This window comes from Papio anubis, chromosome 8, assembly GCF_008728515.1.
Source record: "Papio anubis isolate 15944 chromosome 8, Panubis1.0, whole genome shotgun sequence".
Classification (NCBI taxonomy): Eukaryota; Metazoa; Chordata; class Mammalia; order Primates; family Cercopithecidae; genus Papio; species Papio anubis.
Genome location: NC_044983.1, coordinates 20170187 through 20186034, shown reverse-complemented (window position 1 = coordinate 20186034; position 15848 = coordinate 20170187). Strand labels below are relative to the sequence as shown.

The window sequence follows — 15848 nt, the reverse complement described above, 5'->3', positions numbered from 1 at the left end:
GGGGGTGTTTTCGAGGAGGAATTACAATTCCTCCTGAATTGAAGTCTCAGGTAGCCCCAGGCACATGGGCTGATGAGCTCCTGCAATGTGCTGGTCCCAACCAAGATGTGCAATGCCAAGCACACCCCGATATGGAAGATACAGTAAGAAAGGAAAGAAGGTGAAACTGCAATAATCATGGCTTATATTGATTACATATTGAAGTGACTGTTAGGTGTGTTGGGTTAAATAACGTATATTGTTAAAATTAATTTCACGTCTTGCTTTTTACTTTTTTGACATGGCTATCAGAAAGTTTATGGGCTGTGGGCATTGGCTCACACCTGTAATCCCAGTACTTTGGGAGGCCAAGGCGGGTTGATCACTTGAGGCCAGGAGTTTGAGACCAGCCTGGCCAATATGCTGAAACCTGTCTCTACTAAAAATACAGAAAATTAGCCAGGCGTGGTGGTAAGTACCTGTAGTCTCAGCTACTTGGGAAGCTAAGGTGGAAGAATCACTTGAACCCGGGAGGCGGAGGTTGCAGTGAGCCAAGATCATGCCACTGCACTCCAGCCCAGGCAACAGAGTGAGACCCCGTCTAAAAAAAAAAAAAAAAAAAGGGAAGTTTCTGCAGCTAAGTGTGGTGGCTGAAGCCTGAAATCCTAGCACTTTAGGAGGCCAAGACTGTTGACCAGCCTGGGCAACATAGCAAGATCCTGTCTCCCCAAAAAAAAAAAAAAAATTAGCAAGGTGTGGTGGTATACGCCTGTAGTTCAAGCTACTTGGGAGGCTGAGGTGGGAGGAGGATCACTTGAACCCAGGAGTTCGAGGCTGCAATGAGCTATGATCGTGCCACTGCAGTCCAGACTGGGTGACAGCAAGATAGTGTCTCTAAAATAAACACAAACACAAAAAAATAGTGTCTCTGCTAATCACTGACATATGATGAGAGGGAAAGGACTCAGTTTCCCTTGGGAAGGAAGAATAGCCCCTGTCAGAATTATAGAACCTAGAGTTTTGGTGTCTCCGGCTTCACAGGACCCGCCTCACCTTTTAGGACCCATTCCCGAGTGGGGCTGAGGCACAGGAAATGCTGGCCTGCCCAGAGTGGGCTCTGTGCTGTGGTGTGGAGCCTGCAGTCCAGACTCTGAGCCAGGGTGGCCAGGGTCTGGGCCTCAGGCCCTAGGGAGGGCCAGGGTTCGGCCAAGTCCAGGCCGAGTGAGAATTGATTGGGACCTCAGTTCTCTGACAGGTGAGAGTTCCAGTCCAGTCTCTGCAGATTTCTAGGCCCACCTCCTCACAGGTAAAGGACACAGGCTGGATAGATCAAATCAGCTTGCTTCCCTTCAGCATGTCTCAGAGTACTCTAGGGGATAATGAAAGTACATCAGGAGTGCATAACCTTTTATTCGACTTAACTTTTTAAATGTTATTTTTAAAACTCTAATAAAGTCAGTATACACACTACATGTGTTATATTCCAGAAGTATCAGAGACCGTGATGTTTTATTAAATTTTATTAAATTCGGATGTCAGGTTAGCCCATTTAGGGGAAGATCTTTGAATGAAGCCTCTCCTATTAGCTTAAATGAAGACTTGAAGACGATTTCATGGTAAACTGGGTTTTATGTTTTTTGTTTTTTGTTTTTTTGAGACGGAGTCTCGCACTGTCACCCAGGCTGGAGCGCAGTGGTGTGATCTCAGCTCACTGCAAGCTCCGCCTCCCGGGTTCATGCCATTCTCCTGCCTCAGCCTCACAAGTAGGTAGGACTACAGGTGCCTGCCACCACGCCCGGCTAATTTTTTGTATTAATTAGCACTTAGCTTGTATTAATTAGCATTGTATTAATTAGCATTAATTGTCACTGCAGCCTGGGTGACAAGAGAGAAACTCCGTCTCAAAAAAAAAGCCATACAGTCAATGACTCTCAATGTGAAAGAATTTGCTCACACTTTAATTTTTTTATTTTTTATTTATGTGTGTGTTGTGGGGAGGAGGCACTGAGAGGCACTTCCTAAGGCTTTGTTTTAGGGACAGAGAGCTCCACTCTGAGCTGCTCTAAGTTTTTTTTGTTGTTTGTTTTGTTTTTTTTTAGTAGAGATGGGTTTTCACCATGTTGGTCAGGCTGGCCTCAAACTCCTGACCCTCAGGGGATCCACCTGCCTTGGCCTCCCAAAGTGCTGGGATTACAGGCGTGAGCCACCACGCCTAGCCTTTTTTTTTTTTTTTTCTCATAGGTTATTGGAGAACAGGTGGTGTTTGGTTACATGAGTAAGTTCTTCAGTGATGATTTGTGAGATTTTGGTTCACCCATCACCCGAGCAGTATACACTGTACCCAATTTGTAGTCTTTCATCCCTCGACCCTTTCCCACCCTTTCCCCCTGAGTCCCCAGAGTCCATTGTGGGTTTTTTGTTTGTTTTTTGTGACAGAGTCTTGCTCTGTCGCCCAGGCTGGAGTGCAGTGGCATGATCTCGGCCCACTGCAACCTCCGCCTCCCAGGTTCAAGCGATTCTCGTGCCTCAGCCTCCTCAGTAGCTCGGATTACAGCGTGTGCCACCACGCCTAGTTAATTTTTTGTATTTTTAGTAGAGACGGGGTTTCGCCATGTTGCCCAGGCTGGTCTCGAACTTCTGAGCCTAGGCAATCCTCCCGTGTTGGCCTCCGAAAGTGCTAGGATTACAGGTGTGAGCCACTGTGCCTGGTCCTTTGTGACATTCTTATGCCTTTGAATTCTCATAGCTTAGCTCCCACTTATGAGAACATACGATGTTTGGTTTTCCATTCCTGAGTTACTTCACTTAGAATAATAGTCTCCAATCTGATCCATGTTGCTACGAATACCATTAATTCATTCCTTTTTATGGCTAAGTAGTATCCCATCATATATATGCTCTAAATTCTCATGAACTGAAAATCCTTTAGGACCTAGGTTCAAACCTGCCCCTATTATATACGGTTCCCAAACCCTGTCTCCAGCACCCCTTAGGGTTCAATGACCTCGACATTTTCCCAAACAGCCTGGGAGCTCTTTGTGGACAAGGGGCATGCCAGCCTGGTCACTGCTGTGTTCCCCATGCTCAGAGCAGGGTAAGCCCCCCAGCAGTTTCTGAATGCCTAGTATTGGGTATGTGTGCAGAAACCATTTCTCTCTTTCTGCCCCTCCTAGTCTGCCCTCCTCTGCTTCTCCTTCACAGACAACAGTACCTATTGGGAAAGTCCTGGAAACCTGAATGCTGTCTCCGTTCTCCACTCATTGGTTTCCTGCCATGCTGGGCTTCAGAGGAAATGTCTCTGTCCCAACATTTTCTCGTTTGCTAAGAAGATGACAGTGATCTGTCCTGTTGACCTCATAGGTTTGCTGAAGGGATAAAATGATGTTGTGGATGCAACAGAACTCCTACAATGTAAAATAATCATTCACATTTGAGGGATTCTTATCCACTTTGCTTATTTCAGCCGCAGGGGCTAGGGACTCAACTAGGGGACTCAGGCCAGGCCCCAGCTCCAGTCTCAGGTTCACAAGTTGCGTACCCTCCAACTCACCTGGTCCCTCTTACTGCTTCTTCATGTGCCCACACATGGTTCTGCTCCAGCCGGGTGGGGGCGGCCCCTCTCCACATAAGCACCCACACCTGCAGGCAGTCCTCCTTCTGGTCTTTCCGTCAGATCTGCAGCCCCTCTGCCACCCCCCACCCCCGCAACGTGCAATTCCCTGTCTATTCCCCTTGGGAGTCCTTGCCAAGTCAACCTAGACCAGATTCCCGTCTTCCTCCCTTGGCCTCCACTTGACTCGTCCTCCAACTGCCATTTCTTCATTCCTTAGTTGCCCCTGCCTGACTCTTGGGGATCAGCTCACCACACATTCACATCTGCTGACCTTTTCTGTGTTTGGCCTCCCCATTGAACCATGAGCACCCTGCCCCTTGGGAGGGACAACCATGTCCGATGTTGAGCTTGGCCACCAATGCGAGCACGTCGGGATTTGGTGGAGGGCTAGGGCAGTCTTTCCTCCCAGCCAGTTCTCTACCAGACCCTCCCTGAGGTGTGAGTTCCCTCTGGCCCCAAACTCAAGGGCTCCTGCCCCTATCACAGAGTCCCTGAAGGAGAGGCAGACAGGTCCGTCTAGACGGCCCCTGCTTCTGGGCCTGGGCTTGGAGGAAGAGTACTGAGGGACTGCGTCTTCACCCCTCCAGCCCTAGGTGGCCCCTGCGTTGGAACCCTGACTCCCAGGGCTTCCCTCCACCTGATATGGCTTGTCTCGTTCACCCAGGTCTGGTGGCTCATAAGGAAAAGACAGATGTAGGGACCCAATGCAACCTTTTAATTCCAAGCAGAGTCCCCTCCCCCAGCATGGTCACACACACAGTGGAAAGGGATGCCAGGGTCTGGGCAGAAGCAATACCCAGACCTGGGCAAAAATATAGATATCATTATATACACACATGGACTGGAAAGAAGTCAAGCTGGGGGTGTAAGGTAGGGCAGGGGCAGGTGAGGAAAGCAGCTGGGGGGGCCCCAATAAATTACATTCTTGAGAGAGCATAGTGTGTGGGGGGTGCGTGGGTGTGGGTGAGAGCTGGTAGCCAGGACACTCCAAAATGTGCCAGGCCTGGCCTCTTGACCCCATCCAAGGGAGGCGGAACGCCCAGCTTCTGCCCGGTGCCTGGCTTGGTGCTGCAATTCCCATTTCGTGGCCCGGAGGCAGGTGGAGGGCCAGGGTCATGTGTAGGTGGCATCTCCACCCTCAGCCCAGGCTTCTGGGGAAGCCGCAGGGCTGGAGCAAGAGGCTTTGAAGCTCGGGGGTTGCGAGCAGAGGTCAGGGCAAGCTGAAATTGGGAGGCGACCTCCCTGCTGGAGGCTGAGCTGGGGCCTGTTCCCACTAGAATCAGAGGAGCAGGAGGCTGCAGTGCGGGAAAGCTGTCAGGAGTGAGTGTGGGAGGGATGGGTGGGCGACACGAGAGCCTGGAGCTCTTTCTGCCTGGCCGCTTCCCACCCCTGCATCTTCCCTCCAGCTGTTCAAGACAGCCAACAGGCCTAACCACCAATGCCCCTCATTCCTCCTCACCCTCTGGGGTGAGGGGCGGGGAGATGGTACAAACACGAACTCTGTGTGCTGGAACCCCAACTGGCTTTGCCCTGTGCAGGGAGGGTCAGGGACGAGAGCAGGAGGGCCCCAGGCTTGTGAGGGGGAAGAAAGTCCATAGCTCACTGCCCGGGATTGCAGAGGTCTTGGCCCCCACTCTACCTGAGGAAAGGAGCCCACCCTACTTCCACGCCACCTCCTGCCCCTCCCAACCCGCCGGGGAAGAGCCCTGAAGCAGCAGGGGCAAGGGGGCTGTCCCGGAGCAGGTGGGGGCCATCAGAACAGAGAGGCCTTCTTCTTGAGCTCATTCCGCTTCCACAGAGCCAGCTTGCCAAACTCTTCGGGGGACATGGCAAATACCCTTGAGAAGTCCTCGGCAGACAGATGCCTCTGCATGGGGAATCGGGCAGCTCAGCGTGGGGCTGTGCCCAGTGACCTAGGGGACACTCACTCAAAGAGGCCCCGGGTGTTCTCCCAGGCAGGAGAGTGCCCGTGGACAGCCCCGCACCCATCCAGGGCATCTTCCTTGCCTACCTCAAGCCGCATCCGATCCACCCCTGATGGCAGCTTGGTTCGGTTCGTCCCTTGTTGGTCACCACTAGCATTTCGTAGGGATAGATCTGGGAGTGGGGGAGGGGCAATCTTAGATTCATAGAATGTCCTGTCCTTTGACTCCCTAGGCCCCCCACATCAACCTGCAGAGGCCACTGGGGTTCATGCCATCTTGCCCTCTGTCTCCCCCAACTTCCCTGCCATCCCTCCCATCTTCGACACCAGGAAGACCCCGCAGCGCATTCCACTTGCCTGGCATCTCCCCAGCCTCCCGCCCCGCTATAGGCGCTTGGGTCCCCTGCCCCTCACCTTCTGCTCCAGCACACAGGGCAGGGAGTTCCCCCGGTCCATCCTCCCCCTCTGGCCCTCTCCGTTCTGGGGAGACCAAAGCCGCAGTGAGCCAGAGTGGGGCAGGGAGACCTTCCCAGCCTTACCCCGACTTCTTCTTCTTCACCGGGCAACTCTGTGGCCCCACACCCCCCTTCCCCTGACACTTCCAGGCACCAGGACCCGGCTCCTGGTGCTCCGCCTGTTCCCCTCCAGGAGGCACTCACCTGCAGGCCTGTGGGAGAGAAGGGGTATGGTTCAGAGGCAGCTCTGAGGTCAGCAGGCCAACACATCTGACCTCACCAGACCCCTGCCCACAGCCCAGACCCCGGATGCCCAGGGACCTGCGTAAGTCCCTTCCCCAGATGCCGGCACCAGGGCCCACTTCTCACCTGGGCTTCCAGTCTCACTCCCTGATGGGCTGAACTCTGTGGACTGTAACTAGAAAGGACACGAAGGAATCAGAGGCAGTTGGGGATATTCGCCTTTGGTCCCCTTCACTTTGGGGGCCTCCCCGCTCCCTGAGGGTACCCAAGTGGCTCAGTCCCTCAGCACCCCCATAGGCACGCCCCTCCCACATAGTCTATATCTCCGGTCCCGAGGCCTTACCCGGCTCAGGGTGGTCCTGCCGTAGGCGGGGAGAGAGGAAGATTTAGACGTTCCCTGGTGCAAGGCTGGAAGAGAGCAAAAGGTCCTGGTTCAGTTCCTTTGGCCCTCACAGCCCTTTCTGAGAGAGCTCCCTCACTGGCCTTCCACACCTGGGGCAGGGCAGGAAGGGGTCACGCTGGAGGGAACCTGCCAGGCTTCTGCTAGCTCCCAGCTCCGACTGGTCACCCTCAGCAAGCAATACAGTGCCGGCGATTCTCAGTTGTCTCTACCACCATCCCTCTTCTCTCCAACTAGAAATGGCCCAAATATACAATTGAGCCCAATGCCTGATGTGAAAATTGAGTCAGCCGGAGCCAAGGCTCACATCAGAAAATGAACCTCTGGGATACACAAAGAAATCTAAAATCGAATCACAATAATTACATTATTATAATATTATTAACAATGTTAGTAATCAAATCTAAAAAATATATATATATATTTTTTGGCCAGGCATGGTGGCTCATGCCTGTAATCCCAGCAGTTTGGGAGGCCAAGGTGGGCAGATCACCTGAGGCTGGGAGTTCAAGACTACCCTAACCAACATGGAGAAACCCTGTCTCTATAAAAAAATACACTGCACCTGGCCAAAAATTTTTGATAGAGATAGGGTCTCACTATGTTACCCAGGCTGAACCTGAACTCCTGGACTCAAGTGATCCTCCTGCCTTTGCCTCCCTAGTACTGGGGCTACAGGCACGGGCCACCTGCTCAGCTAGTACTCATATTTGTTTATTTATTTATTTTTGAGATAGGGTCTCAGTCTGTCACCCAGGCTGAAGTACAGTGGTGTGATTATAGCTTAACTGTAGCCTCAACCTCCCAGGCTCAAGTGATTCTCCCATCTCAGCCTCCTCAGTAGCTGGGACTAGGGGCATACACCATCAAACCCAGCTAATTTTTTTTTTTGTAGAAACCAGGCCTCAGTATGGTACCCAGGCTGGTCTTGAACTCCTGGGCTCAAGCAATCCTCCCATCTTGGCTTCCCAAAGTGCTGAGATTACAGGCGTGAGCCAACTAAGTAAATTTTAAAAGTCTGACATTATGCCAGGCTCTGTGGCTCACACCTGTAATCCCAGCACTTTGGGAGGCCAATGTGGGTGGATCATGAGGTCAGGAGATCGAGACCATCCTGGCTAACACGGTGAAATCCTGTCTCTACTAAAAATACAAAAACAAATTAGCCAGGCATGGTGGCGGGCGCCTGTAGTCCCAACTACTCTGAGCAGGAGAATGGCGTGAACCTGGGAGGCGGAGCTTGCAGTGAGCCAAGATCATGCCACTGCACTCCAGCCTGGGGCGACAGGGCGAGACTCCATCTCAAAAAAAAAAAAAAAAAAAAAAAAAGTCTGACATTATTCTACAGAAAGAGTCATGTTCTCAGTACTGTCACTGGGGTTTGTACCAGCAGTCAACAACTTCATGTCAGCATTACTGGACCTCAGTCTCAACTTGCACATTTAATAGGATCTCTCAGTTTTCAAGTATTGCAAATTGTAATTCAAGAAAATTTGTTTCCAGTAATGTTTTCCTAGAAATAACTTTGTACCTAAGATCCTCAGCTCGATGTGATCTCAAAATGCCTTCACCTCCAATTGCTAGAAATGGCTGGCATCTATACCAACTGTTTCCACAAGCATTTCTGTATAAATAGTTAACCTCCATAGATTCAAAACTATGAGGAACTATCTTAAAATATATATACATATATAAATATATATACACATATATAAATATATGTACATATAAATGTATATATACGTATATATATAAATATACATGTATACACACACACACACACACACACACATATATATATTTTTTATATGGAGTCTCGCTCTGTTGCCCAGGCTGGAGTGCAGTGGTACAGTCTCGGCTCACCGCAACCTCTGCCTCCCAGGCTCAAGTGATTCTCCTGCCTCAGCCTCCCAAATAGCTGGGATTACAGGCACATGCCACCATGCCCCCCTAATTTGTGTATTTTTGTTAGAGACAGGGTTTCACCATGTTGTCCACGTTGCTCTTGACCTCCTGACCTCAGGTGATCCACCTGTCTCGGCCTCCCAAAGTGCTGGGATTACGGGCGTGAGCCACAGCACCCAGCCTTTTCTTAAAATATTCTTATGAAATCTGTGGCTTGGAAGGGTTCAATTATTGAGAACAAAACCTCATTTTTTTTCCCCTAACACTTATTTTTATTTAGAAAATAGCTTTCACAATCACCATTCACTACAGAAGCATTTCACTCTTACAATAATAAGTATACATTTATTCAACCGACTGATAGAATTTCAACCTTCAAACCCTGCACGAAGATTCTCCCCTCCAAATTACTTCTATTATAAAATGCTTACGTGTGTTCCACAGCGACTATTCCAGTGTCACCATTAAATCAGAATGACATGCCTGTTCATGATTCTTGAATTCAGGTTGTTTTAATATGACAGTAACCTACAGAGTCATGTGATCATTAATCACCCGCAAGTTCAGGGACGCCAAAGATGATCCCGAGGTAGGCATCTGGCTATTCAACTTCATGAGGCCGAAATGGAAGTTAAAGAGCTAACCTGGGCTGAATAGAAGATTCTGGCAGAACACTGACACTGAATCCAACCTTCACACATCCTCTGTCCACATCATTCTTCAGGCCTTAACTCTTTATTCCACATTCTCTAATAAACTTCTGTAGCTCTTCCCACCCACAGAGACAGCATCCCGAGAGCTCTGGGGAACACTCAGATGTCCTAACCACGTATTAACCTTGAGGTCCTTGAATTCCCCAGTTCCAGTGGTTTTCACCTCTGCTCCACGTGAGACAATCCTTTCAAAGGGTCACGCCCAGGATCTTGTCATCAGCCGAACCACGATGCCTAGAAACTGTTAGCTTGGACCATTCACTTTGTGGCTTTGGCTCAGCTCCATCCCCACCACCCAGCCCACCAACCTCATGGAGACCTCTAGTTTCCTCATTCCCCTCCTACCTCCTCCACCGCCCGCCTTCTGTCATTACCTTCTCCGCTTCGGCCCTGTGGCTGGGCACAGTAACCACTTTCATCGGCTCCTCCACGGTGCAGCCTGGCCCCTCAGTACCTATCCTTACAAAACGCTAAGCCAGGGTCAACCCAGCAGCTCCCATCCTGCCCCCAGCTGTGGACATACAGCCCACACAATGTAGATGAGCTTCACTACAAAGGCCAAGCCTCACACATTTCTCCTCCCCTCCATGGCAGTTCCAAACCCTCGCCATTCTCACGAAGTCTCACCCACTAATGCTCAGCAGACAACCTCAGCTTCTCATCTGGCCTGCCCTTGGATCCAAGTTCCCAACCACCAGGGGAGGCCTTTCAAGGCCAGCCTCCCTCACATTCTGGGGCTCGATCTCAACCAGCCCTCAAACCAGCCCATATATATATATATATATATAAAATTAGAGACAGGGTCTCACTCTGTCACCCAGGCTGGATTGCAGTGACACGATCATAGCTCCCATCTCAGCCACCCAACTAGCTGAGACTACAGGCACACGCCACCACTCCCAACTAATTTTTCTAGTTTTTGTAGAGACAGGGTCTCACTATGTTGCTGAGGCTGATCTCAAATTCCTGACTTGAAGCAATCCTCTCACCTCAGCCTTCCAAAGTGCTGGGATTACAGGCGTGAGCCTCGACTGGACCTCTAACGGAAGCCTTAGGCACCCTTCCCTTCTCTCTCTGTACAATCTCACTTTCTCCTCACTATTTTCCTGCCACATATAAGCAAGCTGAAGACCCTCAAGCTCCTGACTCTGCCAGATGCGCCTCCTACCCACAGTGCTCTACACGGGGCACTTCAAACCTCACATGTCCAAAACCAGTCTCTCATCTTGCCCTGAAACTCCGCCTCTCTTATTATCTCAGTTCCAAGTTGGTCATCACCTAGCACCCAAGACAAAAACCTCAACTCCTCTCTCTCGCACCTCCCACGTCCAATCAGCCACTGGATTCAATCCAGCAGATTCAATTGTTTATATATTCTCAAATCCATTCGCTCGTCTCTGGACCCACATCTGTTTTTAGCCCTTATCCAGACTATTGGAGAGTGCGGTAGATTGTTTCCAAAGATGGCCTGTACCGTTGCCTCCCATCTTTCATGCTTTCTGCAATCAGACCTTGCGGTGCCTGTCATCAAGAATTAGAGTCTTGGCTGGGCGCAGTGGCTCACGCCTGTAATCCCAGCACTTTGGGAGGCCGAGGTAGGAGGATTGCTTGAGCCCGGGAGTTCAAGACCAGCCTGGGCAACATGATGAAAACTCATCTCTACTAAAAATACCAAAATTAGGCCAGACATGCTCACGCCTGTAATCCCAACACTCCTGAGGTCAGGAGTTTGAAAGCAGCCTGGCCAACATGGCGAAAACCCAGCTCTACTAAAAATACAAAAATTATCTGGGCATGGTGGTGTGTGCCTGTAGTCCCAGGTACTCGAGAGGCTAGGGCAGGAGAATTGCTTGAACCAGGGAGACAGTGGTTGCAGTGAGCCAAGATCACACCATTGCACTCCAGCCTGGGCGACAGTGAGACTCTGTCTCAAAAAAAAAAAAAAAAAATTAGCTGGGCATGGTGGCATGCACCTGTAGTCCCAGCTACTCAGAAGGCCAAGGCAGGAGGATCACTCAAGCCCAGAAGATAGAGATTGCAGTCAGCCAAGATGGTGCCACTGCACTGCAGCCTGGGCAACAAAGCGAGACCCTGCCAAAAAAAAGAAGGAAAAAAAAAAGGAAGTAGAAGAAGAAGGAGGAGGAGTAGGAGGAGAAGGAGAAGGAGAAGGAGAAGGAGAAGGACAGTCTAGCTCCCCTCCCCTTGAGTCTAGGCGGCCAGTGACTGGCTTTGGTAGCTACAATGCAGAAGTGACACTATGTGGTTTCCTGTTAGGCTTTTTTTTTTTTTTTTTTTTTTTGAGATGGAGTCTCGCTCTGTCACCTCGGCTGGAGTGCAGTGGCTTGATCTCAGCTCACTGCAACCTCCACCTCTCGGATTCAAGTGATTCTCCTGCCTCAGCCGCCTAAGTAGCTGGGATTATAGGCATGCGCCACCATGCCTGGCTAATTTTTGTATTTTTAGTAGAGATGGGGTTTCACCATGTTAGTCAGGCTGGTCTCGAACTCCTGACCTTGTTATCCGCCTGCCTCAGCCTCCCAAAGTGCTGGGATTACAGGCGTGAGCCACCATGCCGGGCCCCCTCTTAGGCTTTAAGAGTCTTCGCAGCTTCCGTTCCTGGGTTTTCAGGTCTCTCCCTCTCCTCTCCAGTCGCCAAGCTCTGAGGAAGTCCAGGGTAGCGTGCTGGATAGTGGAGCACGGCATTCAAAGCCTGCCCCGCTCCCCGTCTCTTGGCCGCACTGCCCACTGCCCCACAGTGTGCTCTGTGCTCTGTAATTCCAGACTTCTGGAGGCTCAGCCAGCCAGAGGTTTCATGTTTCAAATTTCACTCCCACACCATTCCCAATGTCTACGATGCCGTCTTCCACTCACTTTGTCTGGCTTGCTTGGAGTCTCAGCCTTCAAGACTCAGTTTAAGCTGGATATGGTGACTCACACCTGTAATCCCAACAGTTTGGGAGGCCAAGGCAGGATGATTGCTTGAGTCCAGAAGTTCAAGCCCAGTCTGGGCAACATTGTGAGACTTTGTTGCTACAGAAGATTTTAAAAATTGGCCAGGCATGGTGGCGCACACCTGTAATCCCAGCTACTCAGAAGGCTGAAGTAGGAGGACTGCTTGAGCCCGAGAAGTGGAGGTTGCAGTGACCTGAGACTGCACTACTGTATTCCAGCCTGGGCAACAGAGCAAGGCCCTGTCTCAATAAAACAAACAAGCAACAAACAGCAACAACAAAACCCCTCAGTTTAGCCTCCCAGACCCTGTTGCTGTGCTCCTAAAGCACCCTGCACACCTTGATCACAATACCGGCCACACTGCACCGAAACCCCAGGTTCCATGACAGTTTCCCTGCTGACCACAAGCTACCAGAGGACAAGACTAGACTTTTTCCCTGCTTATATGCCCAGTGCCTAGCACATGGTAAACGCTCAATAAATGGTTGTCAATTAAACCAGACTTGCTGAATTCTGCTTTAGCCGATACTCTCATTTATCATCTGACATTGTTCCACGACTGGGAGTCTTGCTCCCAGGAGAGCAGCCATACTTTGGGTCAGGGATTGCATCCTGTATGTGTCATAAGTCAACAGACGCACAGAGTCAGGCCTCCATCTCTGGCCAGGTGACTCTGAGTCCCCTCCACAGCACTCACAGGTATGGAAGGGTGTCCGGTCAGGCAGGGAGCGGGTTTTCCTTCGGATTGGCAATGACTTTTCCATCTCTTCTTTCAAGATCATCTTTCCCAAGTTGGAAGTAACCTGAGGAGGGAGAAAGGAAGATGGAGCCAAGACGTAGACACTTGTTTCTTTCTTTTCTTTTTCTTTCTTTTTTTTTTTTTTTTTTGAGAGAGGGTCTCACTCTGTCCCCCAGGCTGGAGTTCAGTGGCACAAACATGGCTCACTGCAGCCTTGACCTCCTGGGCTCAAGCAATCCAACCTCCTCAGCCTCTTGAGGAGCTGGGACCACAGGCATGCACCACCACACCCAGCTAGCTAATTTTTTTGTAGAGATGGGGTTTCACCATGTTGCCCAGCCTGGTCTCAAAATCCTGGGCTCAAGCGATCCTCTTGCCTTGGCCTCCCAAAGTGTTGGGATTACAGGTGTGAGCCACCGTGCTGGGCCAATACTCGTTTCTTATCTCCAAAAGGTCCAGAGTCGGGCATGCCGCCGGCAGGACTGGGGACATTTCCCAAGTGGCTAGTTCGTGCCCTGGAGCTCACGGAGCCTCTTGTTCGTGACTGACACATGGCCACATTGGGTTTGGCCACCCTCGAGAGCCAGGAGTCCGAGCTGCTCGGTAGAACTCTACCACGGCGGCCTCCCTGTCCCTGTCCCAGGTCACCCTGCCCAGAGCCCAGGCCCATGTCACTGTCAATGGCTTTTCCATGGTTCTCCCTCCTCCCCTGGAGGCCCGTAGCCCATACTCTCCTTTTTGCTCTTCCCATGGATCACTCAGGCTGCTAGCGCCCAGCTCTGGTGGGACTATCCTTTTCTGTGCTTTTGATCCTAATATCAAGTAGTGTCCCCCAGAAAGCAGCATAAAGTCGAGGTGTCCCTTCAAAAGCAAAAACCTGGGGTCTTGGCAAGAAGACGTTCCCCAACATGTTCCAAAAAGCGTGCTTTTTGGGTAGGAGCCCCTTCGACTGGCTACAGAGCCAGAACTTCTGTCCACAAAAAGACACAGGGTGGGCTGGGCACAGTGGCTCATGCCTGTAACCCAAGCACTTTGGGAGGCTGAGGTGGGCAGATCACTTGAGGTCAGGAGTTCAAGACCAGCCTGGCCAACATGACAAAACCCTGTCTCTACTTAAAAAAAAAAAAAAAAAAAAATTAGCTGGGTGAGGTGGTGGCGCACCCGTAATCCCAGCTACTCAGGAGGTTGAGGCAGGAGAATCACTTGAACCCGGGAGCAGAGGTTGTAGTGACCTGAGATAATGCCACTGAATGCCAGCCTGGGCAACAGAACGAGACTCCTGCACATGCGTAGAGGGTGAGGGGTGGCGAGATGCTACCTTACTGAGTTCCTCTCTCTGACGCTCCCTGAGAGCCTTCATTTCCTCTCCAGAGTCGTCATCTTCCTCCTCCTCCTCTTCCTCTGCTCTCCTCCGAGACGCCTTCCGCTTCCTCCATTCTGTCTCTAGGAGACACAAGCAAAGGCAGGCAGGGAGTCACTCGCCGTGGGGTCAGTGTGCATTTATGTGGCACAGCCTCTGTGCACTGCCCTGGGCTGGACCTTGATAAGACCACTACAAATTATTTTTTTAAAATAAAGTAGGGTGGGTAAGGTGACTGACACCTGTAATCCCAACACACTGGGAGGCTGAGGTGGGAGGATCGCTTGAGCCCAGGAGTTTGAGAACAGCCTGGGTAATATAGTCTGTATAGAAATTTATTTTTAAAAATTAGCCTGGTGTGGTAGGGCATGCCTGTAGTCCCAGCTACTGGGGACACTGAAGTAGGTGGATTGCTTGAGACCAGTAATTCGAGGCTGCAGTGAACTGTGATGGCGTTACTGCACTCCATCCTGGGCAACAGAGTGAGACCCCGTCTTAATAAATAAATAAATATTTAAAAATAAAAATAAAGTAACGCCTGGTACAGTGGCTCACGCTTGTAATTTCAGCACTTTGGGAGGCCGAGGTGGGTGGATCATTTGAGGTCAGGAGTTCGAGACCAGCCTGGCCAACATGGTGAAATCCCGTCTCTATTAAAAATATAAAAAATAGCCAGGTGTGGTGGTGGGCACCTGTAATCCTAGCTACTTGGGAGGCTGAAACAGGAAAATCGCTTGAACTCAGGAGGTGGAAGTTGCAGTGAGCTGAGATGGTGCCACTGCACTCTATCCTGGGCAACAGAGCAAGACTCCCTGTCTCAAAATTTAAAAATAGAGTCAGGCATGGAGGCTTATGCCTATAATCACAGCAGTTTGGGAGACTGAGGCGGGTGGATTACTTGAGGTCAGGAGTTCGAGACCAGCCTGGCCAACATGATGAAAACCTGTCCCTACTAAAAATACAAAAAATTAGCCAGGTGTGGTGGTGCATGCCTGTAATCCCAGCTACTTGGGAGGCTGAGGCAGGAAAAATGCTTTACTCAGGAGGTGGCGGTTGCCGTGAGCCAAGATCGTGCCACTTCTCCAGCCTGGGTGACAGAGTGAGACTCCATCTCAAAAATAAAATAAAATAAAAATAAAGTAAAATAAGAGTAACATTTTCTCACCTTGCCATGAGTATGGGTAGGCAACACACACATCTACACACTCATGACTGACATTCAGTGGGTGCAGCAACATGAATGGAACTGGAGGCCATTGTCTTAAGTCAAACAAAGACACAGAAGGACAAAGACTGCATGTTCTCACTCATGAGTGGGAGCTAAATAGCGTGTATGCCTGGATGTAGAGAGTGGGATGATGGCCCATGGTGACTCGGAAGGGTGTGGGGGGTGGTGATGGGAAATTGCTTAATGGATACAACGTGCACTATTCAGATAATAATACCATAAAAACCCTGACTTCACCACTGTGCAATCCATGCAGGTAACCAATTACACTTGTACCCCATAAATGTATACAAATAAAAATTAAAATAAAATTCACTGGGGACCAAACCATCTATGA

At 50.4% G+C, this 15848-nt stretch overlaps 1 protein-coding gene across 1 annotated transcript in view; it reads right to left on the bottom strand.

Annotated features, from left to right (window-relative positions):
• Positions 1-4286: 4286 nt before the first annotated feature.
• DMTN (dematin actin binding protein) overlaps positions 4287-15848 on the bottom strand; it is a 28015-nt gene continuing 16453 nt past the window's right edge. The window contains 9 exon segments of the mRNA XM_031669421.1: positions 4287-5459; positions 5604-5648; positions 5651-5689; positions 5931-5996; positions 6176-6183; positions 6341-6389; positions 6558-6622; positions 12882-12987; positions 14242-14366. Coding sequence (XP_031525281.1) covers positions 5346-5459; positions 5604-5648; positions 5651-5689; positions 5931-5996; positions 6176-6183; positions 6341-6389; positions 6558-6622; positions 12882-12987; positions 14242-14366 — 617 coding nt within the window. The 3' untranslated portion in view covers positions 4287-5345.